The 27148-nt window shown below is 38.0% G+C and overlaps 1 protein-coding gene across 1 annotated transcript in view; it reads left to right on the top strand.

The window, feature by feature from the left end:
- The window catches only part of LOC138691391 (uncharacterized), a 45832-nt gene extending 22925 nt beyond the window's left edge, over positions 1-22907 (top strand). The window contains exons 7-13 of the mRNA XM_069813304.1: positions 1323-1461; positions 1572-2339; positions 3714-4162; positions 10087-11621; positions 14251-14398; positions 16311-16404; positions 22196-22907. Of these exons, the coding sequence (XP_069669405.1) occupies positions 1323-1461; positions 1572-2339; positions 3714-4162; positions 10087-11621; positions 14251-14398; positions 16311-16404; positions 22196-22402 (3340 nt within the window). The 3' untranslated portion in view covers positions 22403-22907. The remainder of the gene's footprint in view (positions 1-1322; positions 1462-1571; positions 2340-3713; positions 4163-10086; positions 11622-14250; positions 14399-16310; positions 16405-22195) is intronic.
- Positions 22908-27148: the final 4241 nt, after the last annotated feature.

Below are 27148 nucleotides of genomic sequence, written 5' to 3'. Positions count from 1 at the left end.
ACTTCAAGAAATGAAACTGCAGACAGGTGTTTCAACTTCGTGACACTTCTTTTTTTGTTCCTTTGGTTCCTTTCTTGTTTAGTTATTTAATATATGTATATGTATTATGTAGCCTATATATTCATTTGTTTATCTTTCCCCAGTTCCTCTTTCTTATTATTCCTTAAATTTTGCACTGCACTTTATATTTTTTTACTAGTATACTTAAAACACTATTGTCAGTCTCTCTCCACAGAACTTCCGCGTATTCTTCGTCTTTTACAATAGACACTATCCATTCTTGGAATTCATTATCTACAGATACTAGGGGCTACCCGACCTTAAAAGCTTTCAAGTCCAAAGTGAAACATCTTATTTTAGGGTCCGCCGAGTTAGCTCTGTGGTAGCGTGTCTGCCTCCAGACTAGCCGGTCCGGGTTCGATTCCCGGCGGAGTCAGATATATTCATGTGAAATTTCTACCTCGGGATTAGGAGAGATGGTGGTGCGCAATTTCTAATCACTACATAGTGCACCAATATACCTGGGTGAAATCCCAAATCCCTCCGCAGTGCATATGAAGAGAAGGCATTATATCACTGTTGATAGTGATTCGTCCGTCGGACGGGGACTTTAAGCCTGGGGGTTCCCTTCGTGCTTTTCGACAGGAGTAGGCTACGTGCCGGCACCGGGTTTCCCACTCTCCCTTCCTCATCTTCATCATCACTCATTCCATACATTACACTTACACAAACACTTACAGATACACTCACCCTAGTACACGACATAACTCTCCACAGATACACATCATGTACAGTGTGGCCCGCCGAAGTGGTGTACAATTAGAAAATAAGTCACAATCCTACCATCTATCCGCAGTATGCGGAACCCAAATCACGTATAGTGAAGTGGATAAGCATAGAATACATAGTCTACATACATCTTATTTTAGAATGCACAGTGTCCCTCAGTATATATTATAATTCAGAATTGTAACTAGTTTATAAAATAATCATTTAATTTAATTTGTCATCTAGTTTAAGTAAGTATTTAGTTCGATAATCCTCTGTCTCAGGCATATTTTTCTGTTCCAATTTTGTCCTAGGTATGCCTACAACTTTTGTATTAACATTATATTACCATGTATTTTCTTTTTATCCTCTGGTTGAGTGGAAGAGAAGGTCTGACGGCCTTAACTCTGCCAAAAACAAGCTTTATTATTATTATTATTATTATTATTATTATTATTATTATTATTATTATTATTATTAAAATTATTTTGCTTATTTCCGTCTCTTTTATTTCTCATTTTGCCCTGTGTAAACGAATTTGTTCCTGTTGGCAGGGTGCACAGGGGCAGCAACTCTCCCTTCTGGTCTTCTGCCGAGTCCGCAGCGGGGCACCACCATGCAGACCTGGACAGCAACTACGGCTGTGGCGACACCGCGTCCGTCACAGAACTGCCGGAACACTTCCACCACCAGGTGCGCATTATAAATAAAAGTATTGCCATCAATGCCGACTACACGACACACCGGAACTCCCACATTACTATCGATCTGAGTGATTCACTCAGCACGCGACGATGTTGCAGGACTCAGGCTGGTCGCTGGCGGCACCCGACGTGGAGCGTCGCGGGATGGCGTCGAGTCTGGAGCGGTGCGCGAGCTGCATCAGCAAGCTGGGGGCGCCCTCCATGTCGCGCTCGTCCACCGTCACCAACACCAACACGCCGACGGGCGCGCCGTTCAGCCCCGCCTGGACCATGGACAGCATGACGGCGGCCACCCCCGTGCCCGCGCCCGCCGGCACGCCCTGTCCGCACCACTTCCACCAGCACTTCCACCACCCGCACGCGGCGCGCGCCGCCCCCAGCTGCGACCGCATGTCTCTGTCGTCGCACGGCAGCGGGGGCAGCAGCGGCGGCAACTCGGAGTACTCCGTCCCGCGGTTCGCGCCCGAGCCCGCCTGCTGGTACGACCGTCCCCGCACCATCGCCGCCTCCACGCCCCCGCCCTCGCATCCTCCCATACCCCCCAAGAGCCCGAAGACGCCGCCGGTTCCTCCGTCGAGTCTCCAGCCGAATCCTGCCAGCGCGCTGCCCCCGCACGAGGGGTGTCGGTGCCAGTGCTGCCCGCCCTCGAGGCCGCCCAAACCCCCGCAGATGTCCGCCGCGGCCAGCGCATCCGACTCGCCGAGCAAGAAGAAGATAAAGAAACCGCCGATGCCGCTCCCGGCACCCGACCCGCCTCCGGTACAACCCGCCGTGCCCGTGTGCACGTGCCACCAGCAGCGTGCGGACATCAACCCCTACGAGAACTACGACGTCCCGAAGTCCCTGCTCGGACACTCGTACCCCAGGGTAAGCAATCGCTACAAAATATATTTTAACTTTAGAACTGGCAGCACTTGAAAATTGATTTATCCGTCAATATTACGAGTACTATATTTCTCAAAACTTCTTTCTCCTTAGTCATTGACGGTACATGAAACTATTTCCCATGTAGTTCTGTTATTTATAGTACAGGACATTATTATGACGTGATGCGAGAAAACCACGAGTGACTTGTGGCCCACTGCTAGCGTGATTTCCGGCGAGCACGTAAACATTTCTCCGTCACTTCTACAATACATAACAGTACTAACAATAAATGTTCAATAATTTGGACTTGATTTGCAAATAAGGAATAAAACATGCAAATATTCTGAAATCCGCCCCCTACTAATGACAGTAGGGATGCAAGTTCTTCGTGTCCGCCACCTTACCCCGAAGGAAATACCTCTCGTAGGTACTCGTTTGTGTTAGAAGCTGAGTAAATCCCAGGGCCAAAGTGTAGCCATAAATATTAAATCAATGGAGAAAATTCAGGACTCCATCTGGAATCGAAATCGTGATTTGCAGCGCTACACCTTAACCGCGACTTCCCAATAATTTAGTATGAAATTTATAACAATTATGGGTTTAAATACATATTATGTGTCACATACGAGATACACTATTGGATTCACAAAGAATTTGTTCACCTGATTATAGTAAGAAGTAGTGTATCATATTTCAGATTTGCGTCCACACCTGTGGAGTAACGGTTAGCACGTCTGACCGAGAAACCAGATGGCCCGGGTTCGATTTCCGGTCGGTGCAAGTTACCTGGTTGAGGTTTTTCCGGGGTTTTCCCTCAACCCAATGAGCAAATGCTGGGTAACTTTCGGTTCTGGACTCCGGACTCATTTCACCGGCATTATCACCTTCACCTCATTCAGACGCTAAATAACCTAAGCTGTTGATAAAGCGTCGTAAAATAACCTACTAAAAAGTATTTCAGATTTGCTCCAGTAACGTCTTTTGACAAATGCTGTTTTTTTTTTCTGAACATAAAATGTGTATTTCTTTCGATAAAATGAAAATGTTCATTGTTATTTGTTATAATGAGGCTTGAATCATAATTATGTATGGGTTAAATTACTTTAGTTTGTGAGTTACGAAGTTTATAATTACAAATTATTGTTTTTCTTATATTATTTGTTTTTCTTCTTCTAAGGCTGGAACGATTAGAGCACATATTTGGTTACCACCTGGCTGTACATGTTTGTCGTTCTGGGTCACTGACATTGAGAGATAAGCTATTACTTTTCATTCGGTAGAGATATAGTCCAAGCTCAGAAAACTTAACAGTTTTGTTACCAACTTCCTAGCCTTACCCATAAGCATTTAAATACGACTTTGTACATGCCGCAGGACCCTTCGAAAGAGGATCCTCATGCCCGGATGGCGGAAGAATACTACGACACCCCTCGCAACGTGAAGGAGTGTCTAGCGGCGAGCGATCCCCAGTACGGCAACTACGACACTCCACCCGCGGCCTTGACCTTGAGGAAGCCCTGCGGCTGCGTCGTCAAGTACGCCAAGAAGTCCTTGGATGTTGCGCCGCCTCCGGTGACCAAGACCGCGGCGACAGAGGCGGAGGACGCAGGCCCTCGAGGAGGCGAGTGCCCCTGCCAACGAGTGATGTGCTGGGCGGAGAACTGGATGATGCTGCCCTACTGCAGGCGAGGCAACGGCATGGAGAACACGGGCGTGCCCATCCACAAGGTGAAGCTGAGCGGCGAGGGCAAGATGCCCGTCATGAACCCCAGCGGCGAGATCGCCATCTACGCCACCGTCGACAAGTCCAAGAAAACCAACAGGCTAGTATACTTACTACTTACTTACTGGCTTTTAAGGAACCCGGAGGTTCATTGCCGCCCTCACATAAGCCCGCCATTGGTCCCTATCCTGAGCAAAATTAATCCAGTCTCAATCATCATATTCCACCTCCCTCAAATCCATTTTAATATTATCTTCCCATCTATGTCTCGGTCTCCCCAAAGGTCTTTTTCCCTCCGGCCTCCCAACTAACACTCTATATGCATTTCTGAATTCGCCCATATGTGCTACATGCCCTGCCCATCTCAAACGTCTGGATTTAATGTTCCTAATTATGTCAGGTGAAGAATACAATACGTGCAGTTCTGTGTTGTGTAACTTTTTCCATTCTCCTGTAACTTCATTCCTCTTAGCCCCAAATATTTTCCTAAGCACCTTATTCTCGAACACCCTTAACCTATATTCCTCTCTCAAAGTGAGAGTCCAAGTTTCACAACCATAAAGAACAACCGGTAATATAACTGTTTTATAAATTCTAACTTTCAGATATTTTGACAGCAGGCTGGATGATGAAAGCTTCTCAACCGAATAATAACAAGCATTTCCCATATTTATTTTGTGTTTAATTTCCTCCCGAATATAATTTATATTTGTTACTGTTGCTCCCAGGTATTTGAATTTTTCCATCTCTTCAAAGGATAAATTTCCAACTTTTATATTTCCATTTCGTACAATATTCTCGTCACGAGACATCATATATTTTGTCTTTTCGGTATTTACTTCCAATCCTATTTCTTTACATGCTTCAACTAAAATTCCTGTTTTTTTCAATGATAATAATAATAATAATAACAATAATAATAATAATAATAATAATAATAATAATAATAAAAATAATGGAAATAAATATAGAAATCTAAAGTAATTGTTTTTAAAGAAAATAATATAATTATATCAATAAACAAAATGTGTATTTATAACAATATAATGCAACACTTTCAGTTGTTTGAGCTGTCAGCTTTATGTTGAAGAAAGAAATTTAATATAAAAATTATAATTTATAAGGAGTAACCTAATGTTATTCTTCAAAAATCAACTGTCCGAAGACAGTTGAATAAGAAAAATATGAATTTATAACAATATAATTAAACACTTTCAGTTGTTTGGGCTGTCAGCTTTATGTTGAAGAAAGAAATGTAATATAAAAATTATAATTTCTAAGGAGTAACCTAATGTTGTTTTTCGAAAGTCAACTGTCCGAAGACAGGTTAATTGTATCAGTAAGCAAAATGTGCATTTATAACAATATAATTAAACACTTTCAGTTTGGGCTGTCAGCTTTATGTTGAAGAAAGAAATTTAATATAAAAATTATAATTTCTAAGGAGTAACGTAATGTTGTTCTTTAAAAGTCAACTGTCCGAAGACCAATAAGGCATTACTCATGAGAAAACTAAGCCAGGAGATAATAGGGTAGGGTGACCTTTCCTTACTCCCTCCATTGTATACATCGTTAACTAATAACGTATTTCACTAATAAGACTTCGGATGTACACAATTATTGTTCTTCCTCTGACACATATCATCAAGTGAGATGTACGTTACTACCTGATAATAGATGTATTGTACATATCAGCCAGAACCTGAATCATCGGTAAGTAACAGGTATAGTAAATCATATTTCCAAACCAAATTCATTTATTAGACGTAACAGAATGCAAATTTTCAAGACATTTGCCAGACTTAACCTTACTTATGGTAGTGAACCAAGGACGGTATGTAAAGAGTCCGATACCATGTTACTGAATACGTCTTTAATTTTTTTTTTTTTCAAGGAAGGTTGTACTAGTTATGGGCCAAAGAAAATGGAGTGTCAAGTAAAAGATCCACTCTTCGAAACGTTGTGCTACAAATTTTAAAATTAGCAATGGAAAAAGTCCAAACAACTCAACCATTAAACTATTCACCGTTGCTCTCCCCCTCCCTTCATTCAGATCAAAATCCACACAGTTTTTATGTCTATTTAATTATGTTCGGACCGTCAATGTTGCCACATTAGGAAGTTCGCACGAACTTTAATTTTCAGTGAATATTCGAACCTAAAATTAGAGTATTATTTGTGTTGTGTTATGTGTTTTAACAAGGAAAATACACACAGTTTTTATGTTTATTCAGTTACGAGCACGTGATAGTGAAATAAGCTTCACATGGCTGCAGTTTCAACATTTCGCACCATGAAATACGAACTTTTTTATGTATAAACAGGTATTTATTCAATTATCCGGCAAAATCTCGTATCCGGAACTACCCTGGTCCCTTTGGTGCCGGATAAGAGGGATTCTACTGTAATTATACACTTATCACTGCTATTCTATGGTACTCTGAGTTTTAATGAGCCTCGATCTAAGCCTATATGTAATTTTTTATTCTTTGTCAGATGATATGATATGATATGATATGATATGATATGATATGATATGATATGATATGATATGATATGATATGATATGATATATGATATGATATGATATGATATGATATGATATGATATGATATGATATGATATGATATGATATGATATGATATAATATGATATATATGATATGATATGATATGATATGATATGATATGATATGATATGATATGATATGATATGATATGATATATTTCGTCACAGCACTTCCTTACATGTAATGGTGTACCTCACATTTCTGTATCCGGTGCCACCAATAACATATTATTACAATAACACATTATTTGCAGTACACGTCTACACAAATACTCCCAATTACACTATGCACCTTTTTTGTTATTTGGTCAAACTCCCCTTCAGTATTTCTCCTACATTTCATTTGCTATTCTATATTTGCTCATTAATCCTAATATATCTAATATTCTATAATTACTACTTTCACACCCCTTTATCCTCTAACTACTATTCACTAAAATCTCAATTTCAATTTTTCAATCATATTGAATTATTTGTCCTATTTGTTCTTTGACCTTTTCACCTATCTTTCTCTTATATTCATTTACTGTTTCAACGTTCAAAAGCTAGTACTAATTTTATGCTGTCACTTGTTCACTTCTCTTAACCCTTTCTCACTATTTTCTCTCATTTGCGCTCACTTTCACTTTCTCACTATTCTGCTTACACTATTCTCACTTCCTATAAATACTTATATTTTATTCTACACGTCTTCTTATACATTTTCTCTCTCCCCTATACTTCTCGATCTTTTACAGATCCACTTTACTTGCACTTTTTGATCACATCCCCACATTTTTTAATCATATCTAATACCTCTGCTATATCCTCAGCTGTCGCAGGTTCTGACCTTTCTTTACTGTTCGTCTCTGCCTTATTTCTGTCTTTGTCTTTCTTTCTATTTATTTCTTCTTCTATTCCTCTTTTATCCCCCCCCCCCTCGCTTTCACTTCCACATACCCTAGATTTCCACTTACACTTGCATCCTTATTCTTTACACTACTTTCTTCCCTATCACTTCCCTTTGTCAGATGAACACAAGCTGGAAATCTCTTGAAGTGAGATCGGTACGACATCGTTCTTCATCTGAGACAACACAGAACATATTGATAAAAGAAAATGGCGACCATTTCCTCGCCTGGGCTCAAACCAACAAAATATCGCTTGAAAAATGTTTGAAGCTACTCCATAACTCTCGTGTGCAGCACAGTTCGCCATAATTCTGTAACTTCTGGGTACAGGTTCCAAATTAAAGTTACAGGTTTCATACATTGCCGGTGCGTTTCGCGGCGGGTGCTGTGGGATGAGGGGCGAGAGGAGAATCTTCCCCTTGTCATGAAAGCTTTATTGTTCAGTGGACCAGAAGCAGATAACCAACAGATTTCTTAACAAACTGGGGAGAAACTCTGCCTCCTCTATTTGAGCCGTAAAGTCCCTCCACCCACACCAACAACAGACACGATTACTTTCTCAGTTTTCATTACTCCTCCCCTGCCGATCCGAACTCTCCGAGTTCTTATCTCTCCTATAGAGTCATCTACAGGGAACAGAGTGAATTAAATCATTTGGAGCTGTTATTCCTTCTTGAAAATAACTTTTGGTAGGGATGTGGTAGCATTTCAGCAGTCAGCCAGCAACAGTAATATTATTTCATATTTCTTGATACACAAATGCACCCCACTGTCCATTTTGAGAAGAATGATCAACAAGCCAATAACGTTAACGATGAAAAGAAGTTTATTTACCACCCATGTATTTTTCACTTCAGTGAGAGATACAAAATGAATGTTAATACATGGGAAGTGAAAGGACTTCCTTTTGGCGCTAGGGGAACTTCATTTAAGTTAACCAAAACCATTCTCCTTTCTCTTAAATTTTCTAATGAGGACATTAACAAAATTTGTCTAATGGTATTGAGAGATTCATTATCGATTTTACACAATCACTTGTATAACACTACGTAATATTTTTTTCACTTCATTTCATTACTCTTAATTGTATTTTCATCTCATGTTTCTCCGAAATCAAATTGTACTTTATTTTTAAATTTATCATTGTTCTGTATTCTCTCCGCAAATCATATTATATTTTATTTTTAATGTAACCTCTGCTTTGTATTCCGGTTACTAGTTGTTAGCCGTAGATGTCAGACAGATGTCCCAAATTGTGGAATTTGTTGTTGTTGTTGTTGTTGTTCTATAGCACTGCTATTTCTATATATATATATATATAATATATATATATATTAGGTTATTTCAAGAAATGAATGTGAAGTAAATTTAACAACAGAATTTTTCAATTTAAAACTTTTATATAATTCAGTTCCTGAAAAAATGTTATTTCCGTAAAGTAAAACTTAAAATATCGAATATATCTCCTCCCTAATCGGCGCTAATTTTAATAGATGTTCCACATATATGCTCAATCAAATAGCATCCAAGTGATTGGTATATTCTCCAGAGGCTGTAAGTTATCACTTGATTATGTAATAGCCTACTTACTCTGTGATCACAACGCGTATTTCTTTAGTTGATAGTTTTCTTACGTTGTACTTATGTGGTCTGCTTTCCATAAGCTTCAATATGGACACGCCTCCTCTCGCTCACGCATTGACATTTCGGAATTCCCAGCATTCTAAGTTTAAACTTATTAAAAACAAATATTTGATTGAATTGAACAAACACATTTTTCTAGCGCTGAAGAAAGTGTAATTTACTATTACTACTAATACTGCTACTAGGTAGGCCTACAATAATAATAATAATAATAATAATAATAATAATAATAATAATAATAATAATAATAATAATAATAATAATAATAATAATATGAAAGGTCAGTGGTAGACTATGCAGTGTAATACACAGAGCATGTTCATGCATTCATTCATTCATAGTTTTCTGCTCAAGGACGTCTTTCATTGCAAACCCAGCATTCTCCTATCTTTCATGCTACACAAATTATTTAGCACTAGAGCCACCGGCGTAGCTCATTCGGCTAAGGTGCTTGCCTGCTTATCCGGAGTTACGCTCGGGCGAGGGTTCGATCCCCGCTTGGGCTGATTACCTGGTTGGATTTTTCCGAGATAAGGCGAGTGTCAGGTAATCTATGGCGAATTCTCGGCCTCATCTCACCAAATACCATCTCGCTAACATCAGTCCCATCGACACTAAATAACCTAGTAGTTGACACACCGTCGTTAAATAACCAAGTAAAAAAATACTTAGCAGTAAGAAATTCGCAGGAGTATTTTGGCTTGATATGAATTTAAGTTTCCGATGAAATTCGCTTTATTGTTTGTGAAAAGTTGATTAAAAGTGTTCATTAAAATTTATAGATAACTAATGTTTCGGAATCTTCATTTCTATACATATGATAGAAAGAAAGATTGCCCTCTATTTCTTCTTACATAAGTCATTAAATTCATTCAGTACATGTAAATTATGTACATCCTGTTTATATTGTCTGTGGTTGCAGGCGACAGTGCTCGTGTCCCCCACAGCAGCCACACCTCGAGGACTGTCCCCGGCAGCAGCAGGACATCGCCCTGTCCCAACAGGACGGCTCCAACTACGTCAACGTCGAGGCGGGAGGCAAGGTGGCCGCACCTGCAGAAGCGTCGCAAAGTATCGACGCTGTGACAGGCGGCCTCAACTACGAGAACATTGACTTCGCCCAGTCGCTTGAGTACTACGAGAACTCGAAAGACTTGCTTCAGAGAGTGGGCTTAACTAAGGAGGCGGTAGAGGGCGGTGAGCCTCCGGCGCCCGAAGTCCTGGAAGCGGAAGAGGCCGTGTCATATACCATTAGCAATGGCGTCAAGTTCTGCAACAAATGTGGCCACGCATGCCACCTGGTATCGCCGCAGCCGCTGCCGGAGGACGCCGAGGTGGAGGTGGCGGGCGAGGCGACAACTCTGGTGCAGAGCGCCGACGCCGCGGCCTGCAAGCAGGACGATTACTTGATGATGGAACCCGCCAAGACAGAAGCAACGCGGGGGAAGAACTTCCCGGGCTACTTGCCCATGTCGCCCGCCTGCGGCAGCAAGACGGATCTGTTGAAGCTGCGCTCGTCCGACAAATCGGCCAGCATCCCCAGTCTGGCCGGACCCATCGGGCCCGCGGTGGACCGCAGCAGAAAGCGCTCCGACTCCGAGTTCCCCAGGGTGCCGGGGTCCGCCATGATGATGATGCACCACTCGGCCAACAGCCCGTACCTGAGACGACTGCTGCACGAGTCCAGCGACGAGAGCCGCAGGTTGCACCTGGCTAGCAGGCGTCGGTCGAGCTCCGCGGACTCGTCGCGTTACCTGGACGACCTCGAGGACCTAGAGCACTCGGGTGTCATGGAGCGGGAAATTTCGGCATCGCACGCGAAGCTCAGCGACCCGTCGGCGGCGGCGGTGGTGTCAGAGGACGCGGCGTGCCAAAAGGAGACTCTGGAGGCGCCGGCGCTGCAGGAAGAGGTACCCGACGCCGCGACGGTGGAGACGGAGGTCGTGTCAGAAGTTACGGCGGTGGAGGAAGCACCGGGCGACGACGCTGCCAGTACGAGCAGCGGCAGCGGGTCCCTGCGGACCCTGGTGCGAGAGTGCCTGGCCGACACACCGCAGCCCCCCGTGCCCGGAGCGCCCGTGTCCGCAGCCGTCCATATCCGGCGTTCTTCTAGCGTGCCCTGCAAGTCTGGCAACAACAGGGACTCGTCCAGCTCCAATGACTCGGGCGTGTCGACCGGATCCCTCAAGCACAGAGGCGCGGACTTTGCGGAGTTCGAGCTGCCCCTCACGACGTCCATGTCCGCCAGGAGGCATCACCACGCCGTGCAAGCCAGGCACCATCATGCCGGCATGCCTCTCACCAACTGCCTCCACGCCTCGCTACCCAGGCGCTCCAAGTCCGTGGACCCTCTGCGGGAGATTAGCTTCCAGTTCCAGAAGGTCAAGATCCCGGCCAAATCCTCGTCGGCTGAGGCGGAGGTTCCTATTTGTCCAGGGAAAAGGGACAGTTCTAAAGGTGAGTGCCTAGATTACGTAGAACATTAGCTACATTAAATCAATTAAGTTTATTATGACATGAAGAGATGAGAATGGGGTTGTCCAAAGTCACACTTTTAACATAAATAGTTTTTTGTGCGAGTTCATTTCTTACACATATGAGGAAGCTCCTAGTAAAATATTAGAAAAATTACTCAACAGATGACGTAAATATACATCGAAGAAATTATGATACTGGGACCTCACCTGATGGCATTAGACGCTAAACCTTTAATATTTTTAAACTTTTAATGCCAAGTATTTATCCTTAATGTCACACCCATTAAATTTCAGAGAGTTCATAAGTACATAATAATTAGACTTCGTTGAATTGCCACACGCAGCATGCAGTCAGGTTGCCGATGTACGGTAGTATAGAGGAGGTGGGCGACCTCCTGATCTCGTAGTATAAGCAGTTCATGTTAAGAGTTGTGACCGGTCCAAATACATAGAACAGCTACAGCTAATGTATACCTATGTAAGCACTTGTTTTTGCATTACTGTGGTTGGAATAGTCAAAGTTTAACATTTGTTCAGTGCAGACAATGATTCATTCAAACATACTACAATGAGAGTGTTGCTGTTCCAAACAATTGCCCCTGGAATACCCTTACCTCCGCAGTCAGTCTTGACCTGTTGGGGAACGTGCTTGGATTCTGTTAATTATTATGCAGAACATTATGGCAAAATAATGGAGGTAATTGATGCATTGGATAGCATAGACAGTTTCGCTGTTGCAGCTGTAAAATGATTGCCTTCTGAACAGCTATTGGAAGATATTCTGTTCATTGATTCTGATTTTAAAATCGTGTCCAAAAGCATAATTCTGTTAGGATCGTCTAAACTACTGTACAACTCTCAGAAGCCCTTAATATAGTGGATAAAATATCACAAACCGTTATCAAAAATAACAATTCACTAATTTCAGAAAAAGTGAAACGTAAATTGAGAAACATTATTGCTAAAAATTCTGCCTATTCACAACTTCGTATTATAAATGATGTACTATCAGGTCACGACAAGACGTCTGAAGTTGGTGTACTAAAAAGTAATGACTTTCCGTTCTTCAAATATGCACCTATTACATCGTGTGATGTTGAACATACATTTTCCAATATAAAAACTGTTTAAGTGAAGATCGGAGGAGATTACTTTGCAGTCGCTCAAAATGTATGTAACTCTTCACTGTAATGCACATATTCAAGAATGATGTGAATATCTTACATTGCATTTTAAGAGTTAATATATCTCACTACAAAATAATTGTGTATTTACATGTATAGACGTTTCCTACTTCAATGATCATTCATTATATTTCTTGAATGCAGGATACACGTTTTATTGTAACCGCAGTATACTGCTCAGTGTTTACATCAGAGGCATACTCCACGTCCCCTTCTCATACAGTCCATACCGCGTGCATAGTAAACCTTGCGATTCTCGTGGTAATTCCACGAAGTCTAATAATAATATTCGCTCACTTTTTCAAAAAAAAAGCATATTGCTCTGAATCTGTCTTCAGTTTACGTATTCATGCAAACTGAAAAATACAAGCTAAAGAGCCAACAGCAAGAAATGAAATGTAGTCGAAATTTGATAAGACTATATTAGCTGTCCCTAACGTATTGTGTTATTTTACCGGGGTTATTATTAAACGCTTTATTTTAAAATATCTTGAGGAGCAGGTTTTGATATTGAAAAGAGATAAATAGAAACAGTTACTGTTTCTCTTCAGAAAATTATTAATAATATTGTGATGTATTCGTTAAAATACAAGAACTTACATGATGAGAAATGGAGAAATTAATAACATGCCGAAAGATCAAATATGTGTTGAATGTCGGGATTAAAACTCCTGATCAATATAAAGATCCGACACTTTGGAGAGTCATTATTTTTACAAACACTTAAAATGAAATATTAGGTGACAACTATGAGTATTTTTCGGAACAAGCTGATTATCTTCCGCAACTCCCAAAAGCATAATGCCTGTATTGAGTTCCTTTATACAGGTTGAAATTTATCATATGATGGACTGGATAGAACAGAGAAAAATTCTCTCCAGCACCAGAACCCGAACCCGTGTTTTCAACTCTACGTGCTGACGCTTTATCCGCTTAGCCACACCGGATTCCAGTTCCGATGGCGGATCGAATCTCCTCAGTTTAAGTTTCACCTCTCAGTTTTCCCTTTGGTGGCCTACCCTCATGTACTGTGTCACAGAATATGTGACAGTGACAAAATGTCCAACGCACTGTGTACAAAGGTGCACTCTTTACGAGTGACTAAGTGGCCGGGATCCGACGGAATGGGCGCCGTCTTGAATCACTAAGTGATTACTTACGCATATCATGTTATTATGATGTACCGAAGTATAAATGATATTTTCGTGCAGGAATTTCGCGTAATTATATGTGCTTTGGTAAATAATAATAATAATAATAATAATAATAATAATAATAATAATAATAATAATAATAATAATGGAATATGTCAGTTTTTACACTTCTAAAACGTTATTTGATATACGAAAGTCTTTTGAGAAACTTAAACCTATTTTATAAAAATGTAAGTTTTTTTCATAATTAAGCAAATTTATTTGTATGCAGGATTCGCAAGTCCCGGTGCAGATGGAGCAATTGTCGTCCCTTACATGGATTCTCGCAGCACAAGCAGTGGGACATCAGATATGTCAGATTACATTGAAACTCTGTCTCTGTCCTCACACAGTTCATCTGATACTCCAGACAGCCTCAGGTAAATATCTACAGTCAAATTCTTTTACAACCTTTCGATGTTTCTAGCTTTATTCTCAGTAATTTATGTGATTTTGTGAAACTCTGAATAGGTAAAGCATTTCTCTGAATATTTAAGTTTTCTCTGCAATTACCATTTCACCATTGCTCCATTATCGCCATATCATCATATCACAGACTCTAAGTAGACTCTGAAATACAAAATTATCCTTAAAACGTTAGTAGGCCTATTATATTATTAATTAGGGTCGCTAATTAACGTCTGATATTACCTAAGTCAGCGAATTTTGGTGACAAAGAAGGGTTATGTTGAGGCAGATTTTTCGGAGTACTCCCGTTTCCCTTTACATCCGTTCTTCATAATTGCTTCATTATTGCCACCCCACGAGGAATTGCCTTTTCTTGCCAACGAGCTCTATAACGCATTAACAAAAGTTATTTTTCGATTGCGATAACCACTTTGTATTCGATATTTATCCAATAAGCATTAAGAGTTGATATTGTATTAGGTATCAACTTCATCAGTCTTGATCAAGTTTCAAAATGAAATAAAAATGTAACTTCGCAATATTTAGGTTTTACTATAATGTTTACAGTTTTGTTTTTGCGTACAGTATTGATTTGATATTCCGAAAAATATACCGTACGTTCTTGACTATACAGATTCGAGTTGTACGCCGAAAACGTTGATTAGGTTGTAGGATAAGCTTTAATGTACAGTAGTGGCGAAAAAAAAAAGCGGACCGACCTTTGTAGCTGATTTCAGAGCCTTGTTCACTCCAGAGCACGATAGACTGGTAACTAAGACTTTCGTGGTTCGAATCCTGCCTGGGAAGGAAACCTTTTTTGTTCCTTATTCAAATTTATTCCTAATACTTTTCGATTGCTACTTAATTAACTACTTTTTTACTATTTAATTAACGTATTATTCCCAGAGCATGAACTTTACCAGCAATTGAAAACTATTGGGAATAAATTTGAATAAGGAATAAAAAAAAGTTTCCTTCCCAGGCAGGATTCGAACCACGAAAGTCTTAGTTACGTCTATTGTGCTCTGGAGTGAACAAGGCTCTGAAATCAGCTACAAGGCTCGGTCCGGTTTTTTTTTTTTGCCACTACTGTACTGTGCCAGAGTCAATGTACAGCCTTTGCGTACAGCTGTACAGTACTGATTTAAAATATTCTAGACGTTATGGGTTTTTGAGGTTGTGACGGTACAGTTTCGAGTTTTACAGCCAATACAGAGGAATCTATGTTTTTACGCTGTGAGAAAGTCGGGCGGATTGTGAGATTAGCGCTCAACTGAGCTAATATAAAATATTTAAACGGTCGAAGTTCCTATTGTTTACAAGAAAATTTTGTAATTAATTCTACAAACGCATGGAAGTATTGTACAAGTAAATTATTACTGGTCACGGTACAAAACTGTTCAGAGTATTTGATAACAAAATTTAAAGTTAAAACACGAATTCTTATAGCTGGGACAGCTTCAAGTCTTAAACTTCATCGGAAAAATCAAAACATGCAAGATGACACACATTTCTTTCTTACGTTCTAGTATCTGCAAGAATCCAAACTTTGCCTTCTGTTCTCGTTCTTATGACTACTACCTGAAACCCGAATTAAAGGCTAAAGCAGGATATGGAACTGAACAAAACCATGGCCAATTGTCCTTTTCTTTTAATTCACGTGGGTTTATCTCCAAGTGCATTATAGATTATGGCATAGTCTTCTATATTCTTGCTCATTTGTTCTTTTTTAACGACTTTAAAATTTCATTTATTGATACGAAATAAATACGCATAAGTTGTACAATTTAACTGAAAAAGTACCTGTTGCTGTATGTTATGTACGTCGAATCACTTTCCCTGCAAGGAACACGTGATGCTAATTTCCACTCATCTCCTTTTCAGCAGGTTAGGTCGACCCGCCACCACAACTCTGAGGCCAAGGTCAGGGAAGGAGTACCAGCTGATTGATCGCTCCATCCTCGAAGGGGAGATGAAGGTAAACTAGCGCGTAAGTTGCGTGCTCTCATCTCAGTGACCAGTAGGCCTATGTATTAGTTCGAGTTCTGCAATGAATAACATTATGTACTGCAAGGAAGGAAAATACCATTCCTTAGAGATGGGCCTCTGCTTGTTGCTATATGTGAGGACATAGTCGTGACAAGTAGCAAAAAAGTAGTGTATGTATCTATGTAGTATAGTTGCAATATTTCAGTTATGTTCCTTTTTAAAAGAGTGAAGAAACTCGTTAATGGAACCGTAATTGTTTCTTACTACCGCAATTTTGAGACTCCTTGTCTAATCATCGTAAATTAATACAAAAAATAGAACCTGGTCCATGCGTTAAGATGTGTATCTCATACCTAATTAACTGAAATGACAATATTCACTTTTAAATTAAACGTCGTTTAAGTGAGGTACAGTAATTTTCCGTACTTAAGTAGCATGCGTCCTAAATTAATATCTTCAGATGTTTGAATAGTTGTTCCTCAACATATGCCCAATGTGATTTCTATTTAAAAAAAAAAAACATTCAATATTCTGAGAGGCGGTAGTACTGATCAAAACAAACAAAAGAGTCTAATAAATATGCGTCCAAAATTGAGGACGTCACCCGAATAAAGGCATATAGAGCAAAATATAGTTCTTAAAAAAAATCCATGGCACTACAGCCCATGAAGGGCCAAGACCGACCAGCTGGCTGCTGGCCTCACGTCCACATGCCAAAACAGAGGTGGGCGATCATCCAACCAGAATGGAGGTATCGTGTGGTTAGCACGATGATCTCCCAGCCATTATAACTGGTTTGCGAAACCGGATTTTCGTAGCTCCCCAAGTGCATCACGATGCTGGGTGGGCACCGGTCCCATACACTGGCCGAAATTTCATGAGAAAATTTCTTCCCCCATGAGGACTCGAACCAGCGCGCATTCCCTAACGCAAGTCCTAGGCAGAAAGCCTTAGACCATGACTCCACAGTGCGGGACAAAATGTAGTTCTGATGTAAACTAATTTCAATGTTTGTCAGTTGTCAGGTTCATCACAGTTGTGTCGAAAAAGTTTTTCTTCACTGTTAAATTATACTTTTTCGACACAACTATGATGAACCTGACAGCTTGACAAACATTGAAATTAGTTTATATCAGAACTACATTTTGCTCTATACGCCCTTATTCGGGTGACGACATCCTTAATTAATATCTTCCGAAATTTTAAACACTTGTTCAGCTCAATGTGATTTCCGCTTAAAAAACATTCAGTATTCTAAGAGGTGGTAATATTCATCAAAACAAGCGTCCTAAAATTAAATTTTGTACAAAGCAATGGGTTTCGAATTGGTATTGTAAGATGGTATATCTTTTAATGTGAGTTCTTTGCTTGTTTCTTATTGGGTATACATACACTATCATAGTCATCATATCGGAAATGTAATAAACAACAGGGTAAGACGTTGAGTAAAAGAATGGGTTACAATAAATGGAAATCACAATGAAGATCTCCTATGATGTTGATGGACAGTTAATACCCATATCTCGGAAGATATTAATTTTAAGACTCATGTTTATTAGACTTTTTTTTTTCTTTCTTTGATGAATATTGTCTCTTCTCAAAATACTGAATGCTTTTCTAACCCTTTGTATACAAATACATTAAAAATCTGTGGTGTGACAGCCCGTGAGTGGCCAAGGGCGACCAGCCGATTGCTGGCCTTACGTCCATATGCCTCAGCAGAGGTGAAAAATCATCCAACAAGTACAGGGGTAACATGTGGTCAACACGATGATCCTCCCAGAAATAATTCCTACAATAATTGCTATAATTATCATAGTTGGCATGCAAAACCGAATTTGACCATTCACTTTAGCCCCCCAAATGTATTACTATGCTGGAAAGCCAGCAGTCCCAAACACTGGTCGAAAATTCATGTGGAAATTTCTTTCCAATGTCTGGATTCAACTCGCGACACTCTGTGGGCCTCCATGGTCTGTTATGGGGACAACTTTACTTTCACTTTCTGTTATATATTCCGAATTTGAGATCTTGTTTGTGTCATAGAACCATACAGTCCTTTTATTATGCTGAAGTAGAATAGAGATTATCATGTGGCATATGCTTCTGGGTGTCAAGTTCGAAGATGAGTGATGTTTTTATCGCTCAGAAGCATGTTGTGAGATGCATGGCAGGTGTTGGTAATCGTACATCATGTAGGGAAAATTTTAAGAGTTTATGCTTTATATATTTTTAAGCTTATGGAATTAATACATTCTAATAAGAACCATTTTTATCGAAATAGTGATTTTCGTTATTACAACACTCGTTTTAAGGAAAATGTTAATATTCCAACACATCGATTGACAAGTTTCAACAAAACATATATGGTCTATGGCTTAAAAATATAGAATGGTTCGCCTAATGAAATTAAAAATACGAATGATTTAAGGGGTTGGGTACAGCTTACAGCAGTAAAATTTTTGGAAATATTCAACATTTTTTCCCTCCATTACTGTATCTTGTACAATAACGAAAATTGGTATGTGTAAAACTCTATCCTTCTATTATATGAAAAACATATTTCCATGATTTAAACAAATATTTATACATATATATATATTTTTTTTTAATTCAAAATGGTGGCAGTTTACTGTGCAGTGATGAAGTGTTCCCCTCATAACTCATAAACTTGTTAACTTTTTCATGTTCTCTCTATTTTATTTTATTGCTGAAACTCATGTTTACAATATCATGCTCTTTCAAGTACATTCGTCAATAAATAATATTTTTTTTTATTTTGTGTTAGAAAAAAGTACTGATATTTGACCATTCTTTTAAATGAATTTATTTTTTATTAGACAATCTATCAAAGATAGAGAAGTAATCTTGCATCATATTCTAGATATGACATGCATAAATACACACAAAATATTTCATCACAGAATGGTGGATATTTTTTTAGTTATGTGGGAAATGCTTCATCACTGCACAGTGAATTGAATTTTGAAAACAAAAATGTAAATAATTTTTTTTAACTCGTAAAAATATTTTTTTCATATAACAGAAGGACAGTGTTTTGCACATACTAATTTTAATTATTGTACAAGATACAGTAATGGAGGAAAAAAATGTTGAATATTTCCAAAATTTTACTGCTGTAAGCTGTACCTAATCCCTTAAGATATTTTAAAAGATACATCAAAAGAATTTTAACAAACCTCTGTTCTTACAATTTAGATGAAATACGTGTGTGTTTACATTGGTCCTAATTTATTGTATTTTTATCTATTTTAATTATTGTTCACTCTCTCTCTTTCTCTTTGACAAGTCTATGTTTTTAACTCTTTTATGGACAAATAAAAATGAAAAAAATTAAAGAAAAAAATTAGTAGCATAAAGAGAAAAAATGCCTTTACACTCGAACTTCTTCACACTTAAATTACGCGTTTTACGTCACAGTCTACAGCAAATTATAATCTTTACTCACACTGTTTCATTGTTCATATTAAGAAGATACGTCCAGTAGACATTTTAACTGCTTATTAACGTCAGCCATCCAGAATGGTTTATTGCTTAATGCTACTCTGATAAAAATAACACGAATTGCAATCTTCATCCATGAAATAAGTCTAAAGAAGTGTGTGTGATGATGTTTGCAACATTTCTCCTGTACCCCAATTAGTAGAAGATCTTTCAATTAGCAGGCCTCGTGTATCATGTATTTCCCACTTGTAACTCTACAGTGGAGATGCAATTAAGTTGAAGAGGGATGTGAAACCACTCAAATTGATATGACTGACCAACAAGAGAACTGAATATAGTCACTCGCTCAATTTGCAAATGTACTGTACCTATGTTAAATTTTAACATCCAACTTTATATCACCTCTGTTCGAAGTAGCTTCAGCAAAATTGTGAAAATCGATTGCTGTTAAGGAACATGTTCGTGTATTGTTGATTAGAAATTTACTCTACATGGTTCGTTGTAAAGTTGTAGTGGGTGTTCATCTTAATATACAGCGCGTCCAGAAGAGTTACAGACTTTGACAGGAGACAGTATCAACAAAAATAAGTAAAAAACTGCGGTACATACTTATAATAAACTAGGTCCAAAAATATCTACTTTTATTATCATAAAAAAATTTCACTTCACACTCACTTCCTGCAGTATTTCTTAGTAAACTAAGTTTAGAATGGACATAAAAACAAAATTAGTTGTAAGAAATTGCAGACAAAATAACCGACTTTAATGTATCTTATTTATATGACATGAGATAGATTTAAGTCTATAAAAATCCATAACACGTTTTATCCATTTTCTTCGATTAATCGTTCACTATGTTCCTTGCATTAAAAATAACCGACTTTAATGTATCTTATTTACAGTATATGGCATCAGATAGACTTAAGTCTATAAAAATCCATAACATGTTTTATCCGTTTTCTTCGATAACCATTCACTATGTCCCTTCCATTAAAAATAACCGACTTTAATGTACCTTATTTATATGGCATCAAATAAATTTAAGTTTATGAAAATACATAACACGTTTTGTCCGTTTTCTTCGATTAACTGTTCACTATGTCCCTTCCATTAAAAAGAACCAACTTTAATGTACCTTATTTATGTACGTCAAATAGCTTTAAGTCCATAAAACCCATTACACGTATTATCTGTTTTTTTTTTTCGATTAACTGTTTACTATTTCTGTTCCATTAAAATAGATAATCGAGGTTGCACTGCATTAGTAAACGTTTTATAAAGAGTGGGGCATGGGAGACTACCTGTTTTAAAAGTGAAATAATTTTCTTTCAAAGTAGCAAAACATTTATTTATGCATATTACAAGATAGATCTCACTCTTGTATTATCATTTTCAACCCAGAAACGTGGAAATTAGCCTCATCACACATCAGTAGCATGTCCAGTAGCAACGGATCTTGTTGAATTTATTCCTGGATTTGTCGACAGAAATGTAAGCGATTCAATTTGCCGATAGCATTTAGTTAGTTGTTGAACAACTTCCTTTTTGTAGAGATGAAACGAAAGGTCAAGATGCAGTATGTGGCATAGGCTGCGATTCGATAAACTTAGAATGAGTGTGTGCCTTCGTGCTGAACTAGTTGGATTTTGCTGTAATGCAGTTCTTACCCTTTCATTATTTTCAGGAGTGTATACAGTTTTCATGGTCCAGTTCTCTTTACCGTACATTGCGCACTACCAGATTCCCTCCACTTATTCACCCATGAGAGAATTGTTTTACGAGTTGGAATTGGACCTTTGCCTTGCTTATCTCCAAATCGTCTTGGAAATGACAGTTGTACATCACCACACTCTCATGTTTCGTGTAACTTTCAATTGCAAACACACGATTGGATTTTGCTGTAATGCAGTTCTTACCCTTTCATTATTTTCAGGAGTGTATACAGTTTTCATGGTCCAGTTCTCTTTACCGTACATTGCGCACTACCAGATTCCCTCCACTTATTCACCCATGAGAGAATTGTTTTACGAGTTGGAATTGGACCTTTGCCTTGCTTATCTCCAAATCGTCTTGGAAATGACAGTTGTACATCACCACACTCTCATGTTTCGTGTAACTTTCAATTGCAAACACACGATGTTGAACACTCCAAATAGACATGTTAAATCCAAAGTATGTACCGGTGCAACAATAACTCTTGGTACCAACTTAAAAATAGATAATATCCCATGCCCCACCTTGTATAAGCAAGTACGCAATGAGCAAGCCTGTCTGATCACTGGTGTTATTAATGTTATGTCTTTTGTTGATTGCAGGGTCCCCTGGGGAGTGAGAAGACCCCACACCAGTTGAGAGGACTTGTCTCTCAGTATGCCAACATCACACCCGTGCCAGAGAAGTCGGAGTCGCCGTCCCCCGGGTATATGAGTGGCTCACCCGGCCAAGAAAGAGAAGACCAGCCCCTCATCCCACACCAGCACCCGCACACACACCCACACTCACACCCACACCCGTACATGTGAGCTGTGACAGACTAAACTTGGACCAACAGCTCGTTCACATGATGAGTCAGGGCTGCTCAATTCAAGGTTATCTGGAGAAATAATAAAAAAAAGCTGTGATCCGGTGTAAACTTTTGAGTCACGGGAGCTGTTGGTCTGGGTTCGGCTCCCGCTGTCGCCGTCAAGGAGAGGTAAGCATTCTAACAGACTGAGGACATGAAATTTGTAGAGTGTAGTCAGTCCGGCCGGCGTGAGGAATTGTTTTGAACAGTGCCAGCAGTTAAGTACTTCAGAATAGTTTTAGCAATGTGATTTTCAACACTTTTTTGGTTTTTGTAAATGTACACTTAAAGAAACTTAAGGAAAACAGCAAAGAAAGTTGCTGTTGACAAAGGATCCTAAGGTGCAGGTTTTTTCAGGTTAGGGAAACAATTAAAAAATAACAAAAAAATAAATAAATAATATTATGCTCACACGGTATCAACAAGGTATTTCCAAATATCCTGAAACTGAGCTTAAAAACAATGTCTTAAATATTGACTGTAATTTCCCAACCCTTTCCTCTCTCCTGTCCCCCCTCTCCCCTTAGCCCTAACATGTGCATAATATTTTGATATGCAGCTGCTATTGTAAGTAGAAGCAGTTTGTACCTAACTACTCCCAATTTGATCTTCTTGTATATGAGCTGTAAGTTAATGGCTTTTGGTTTCTTCCCCTGTTTGGGTTTCATGACGGGGAACTTTTTTCTACTCTAACAACAACAACAGCCCCTGACTGATGTTTGTCTTGTTGGGACTAGTATTTTATCAGTCTTATGAATGGTACTGTATTTTCTACTACCAAAACTTAACAATGATCCGAGCGAGAGAGTCAGTGTGGAAGGATCTTTGCCAGAATGTGTGTGCGAGTGTGTGATAGGTTTGTATAATCAGGTGTTTGTTGTGCTAGTCATGTGTTTGGTTGATGTTAGCTTTTTGGTAGAACTATATTAAAAACAACATTCGTATTTGTGTGTATTCATATAATAATAATAATGATAATACCAATAGCGTTCATGTTTTTAAATAACAGGTAATAAGCTTATTTAAGAAACATGATAAAGGTTCTAAAATAAAGCCTGTCAATCAGGTCGATATCCCTAATCGTTTTCATAGTTCCTCAACAATTAAATGGGATGCCTGACTGAAGCAGTATGACACAGCAACGAAGATAAAACTCCATAACACCTTGTGCCGAAATATCCGACATCTCTTCCTCTGAGCTGTGTCCCTCTCCCCACCAGGGAAACAAGCAAGCCTGCCAACCAAAGTTCTGATATTTAACCTGATTCTTACATGTTTGTAAATTAGTGGTTAATATGCAACACTGTCTCAATAATATACTTTAGGTGAGAGTGTTCATATTAGGACTATATATCTCGTTAGGCACAAAAAATTATTTAATTTTCCGCACAAAGAACCATAAGAAAATATTTTTAACAAAGACGACATGTATACAATCATAACTTTGCAGAGATAGTATTTTCTACGTTAATCTCACTGTTTTCATAATTTAAGGGGTTAGGTACTGCTTACAGCAGTAAAACTTTGGAAATACTCAACATTTTTTCCCTCCATTACTGTATCTTGTACAATAATGAAAATTAGTATGTGTAAAACACTGTCCTTCTGCTATATGTATTAGTAATATGCGTTACAAGTGCGGTATGTTGAAGTTTTCATGTTCGAGGAAACGTTTGAAAAAGCGAAACATAGTTGAGCTTTTTTAATTTCCGAGAATTGAAAGAAAGCATACCGCTCATGTGTCGTACATTATTTTGTACGAAGATCGTTTATTACATACCTGAAAGAGGAATTTCTAATTAGTTGCAATGAAATCTCCATCTTGGTTTCTGTTCAATGACGTAAAATTTGCAAAACAAAAATATCTATCTTCAACATTGTTGCTTTAAAATGTTTTCTGTGTTTACTATACTCCAGCAGGCCGTGATATACGTCTGTCTTTTTTTTCCCCCAGTCTATGATGAGTCTGGAATCTTGCTGATTTTTTCACGGCTTCCTTAATGTTACTTGCATCACGAATGCAGTAACTTTAGTGGAGTTGTTGAGTTTACTTAATTTTTGCAAATATTTAGAAACAATAATTAACAGTGCAATTTAGGTGAAATTGCAGTGGTAAGTTTCCAATTTATAATTATTACTATATTGAACGTCTCTAAAAATAATATGTTAAAAGTCTAAAGCAGTAAAATCAATATGTCACTTAAGCGGTAAGAAGGGGGAAATTGTTATGTGTGTTAGGTTGGGAATATGAATGTGGAATTTTAGACTTTCCGCGGATTGGTTTTGTGCGGAAACCAAACAAATACGCACGATCTCGCACAAAAATATTTTTACGATTTAAAAAAATATATATATTTACATTCCCCCCCCCCCCTCACTGTGTAGTGATGAAGCGTTTCCCACATAACTCATAAAATATCCAACATTCTCTGATGAAATTTTTTGTGTGTATTTATGCATGTCATATTCTACAATATGATGCAAGATCAGTTCTCTACCTTTGATAGATTGTCTGATGAAAAATAAATTAATTTAAAAAAAATGGTCAAATATCAGTATTTCCTTCTAACACAAAATAAAAAAAAATATATATATATATCATTTATTAAGGAATGTAGTTGAAAGAGCATGATATTTTAAACATGAGTTTCAGCAATAAAATAAAAGAGAGAGAACATGAAAAAGTTAACAAGTTTATGAGTTATGAGCGAAACACTTCATCACTGCACAGTAAACTGCCACCATTTTCAATTTTGAAAAAAAAATTATATGAAAATATTTTTTTTAATCGTAAAAATATTTTCTTCATATAGTAGGACAGTGTTTTACACATACCAATTTTCATTTTTGTACAAAATATAGCAATGGAGGAAAAAAATGTTGAATATTTCCAAAAATTTTACTGCTGTAAGCTGTACAAACCCCTTAAATAAAGATCCTTATGCTTTTTTTAATAATCATAAACTATCTGCAATACAAAGCCACATTGAGTTGTTCAGTGGTTTCAAATGTATACGAAAGAAGAACTAGTAAGTTGAATTGTTTTGTTTTATGGTACACAAACATTTTCATATTTTAGTAGACTTGGGTTAGTTTCGACGTCCACTTTATGGGATAAATACAATGATTGTTAATTTCAATAGCCCCTACCTTTCCTAGAACTTATTTTCCATTAAATGAATCCAAAGTGTCTATTGCGCAGAAGAATTCGTATTTTTTTATGTATAGATAGAAGTATTTAAAACATAGAATTGAGTTCTTGTTGAACAAGCTGCAAATATAGGCATAGCATTTCAAATAGTATTCAGTGTATCAAATACGAACTTAATCACATGGTTGCATTATTTTTACATCTGTCACCGATAATAAAATTCGTGAGAACATCAAAATGAGCTGCATGTTTTATTTTGTGAATATTAAGTGGGTAAATGTTGAAGCAGCAACCGACGCAAAATGGTAGTACCACAAGATAACGCGTCCAAACATCGTACAAAAGAAATATTCCACTTGGACTTGCTGGAAATTAAACCCACATCTCCAATGTTGAAAGTAAAGTATATTAAAAGTAACAGTTTCTCCTATATTTCTGCTATGGATCATTTGATCCGATTTTAAACATAATTAATGCTCACACTTGAATAATTTTCAAAACGTAATGCAGTTTTATTAATAAATGTATTATATTCTAAAATTTTGTTTCATATTAGAGTTACGGAAAGTCGTTCAACCTGCTACACTGTAAACTTGACATCAACTGCATTTCTAATCAATTAATCATTCATAGTTTAGGTATCGCTCGAAATTTTTTTAAAGTAGTGCAGAAACAGAAAATTTATTTCCAACTTGCTGTAAATGTGTTAAAACTTACGTTCTTCGAATGATATTAGAAGCAGAACGAAATTTAACTCAAATCAAAGCAGGATATAGGCTACTGAATAGGAGAAAAAACTGATTTCCTTTTGCCTGCATATTACATTAAACTATATTTTAAAATTACTACACATCTAATACCAGTATATCAAATTAGAAACCAAAATATAAAATCGTAATCAACTTTTTCTGTCTGTAATAGGCTGTCATTAAACCGTAGGTCCTATTCTTAAATTTTATATTCCGAAAATAATTGAAGAATAACTGAAGATTGAAATAATTTTTCATGCATAACAATAGGAGAAAATTTTGTTACTTTATAAATGTTTAATTTTGCGTCTATGCTTCTGAAAAACAGAATTAGGATAACAAGAGTTCTCACTTTTCAATTCTTCATGATGAATTAGTGATGGATTAGCCAATTGACTTGTAATGGTCTAAGAATGAAGACCCGCAACGTTTTCACAGTTAGTTCTAATAGAGGTATGCAGACTGGATTGCCACTATGAAAACTTAAGGAACTTGGTTTGCAGGTTATGTTGTGTTCTCCCTAACTGAAGTATACAGACTGCAGATAGAAATTGCTTCAGGATTGAGTTTACCATATAGGCTTGCCAAATTTAAATTAGTCTTTTTGTGTGTGTTACCGTACTTATGTTTATAATATTTAAATACCACGAGAGTCTGATTTGAATGTATGCCATTTTAGTCTCAATCCTAAGTTAAGAACAGTTTCAATAATAACATCTCTAATTCAATATGAGAATGTAGACAGTAGAATGGAAGAGGAGTTTATCTGGTTAGGAGGCATGGAGCTCAGTATGAAAAAAAAAAA

Source organism: Periplaneta americana, chromosome 16 (genome assembly GCF_040183065.1).
Source record: "Periplaneta americana isolate PAMFEO1 chromosome 16, P.americana_PAMFEO1_priV1, whole genome shotgun sequence".
In the NCBI taxonomy this organism is placed as follows: domain Eukaryota; kingdom Metazoa; phylum Arthropoda; class Insecta; order Blattodea; family Blattidae; genus Periplaneta; species Periplaneta americana.
This window is presented reverse-complemented; position numbering and strand designations above follow the sequence as displayed.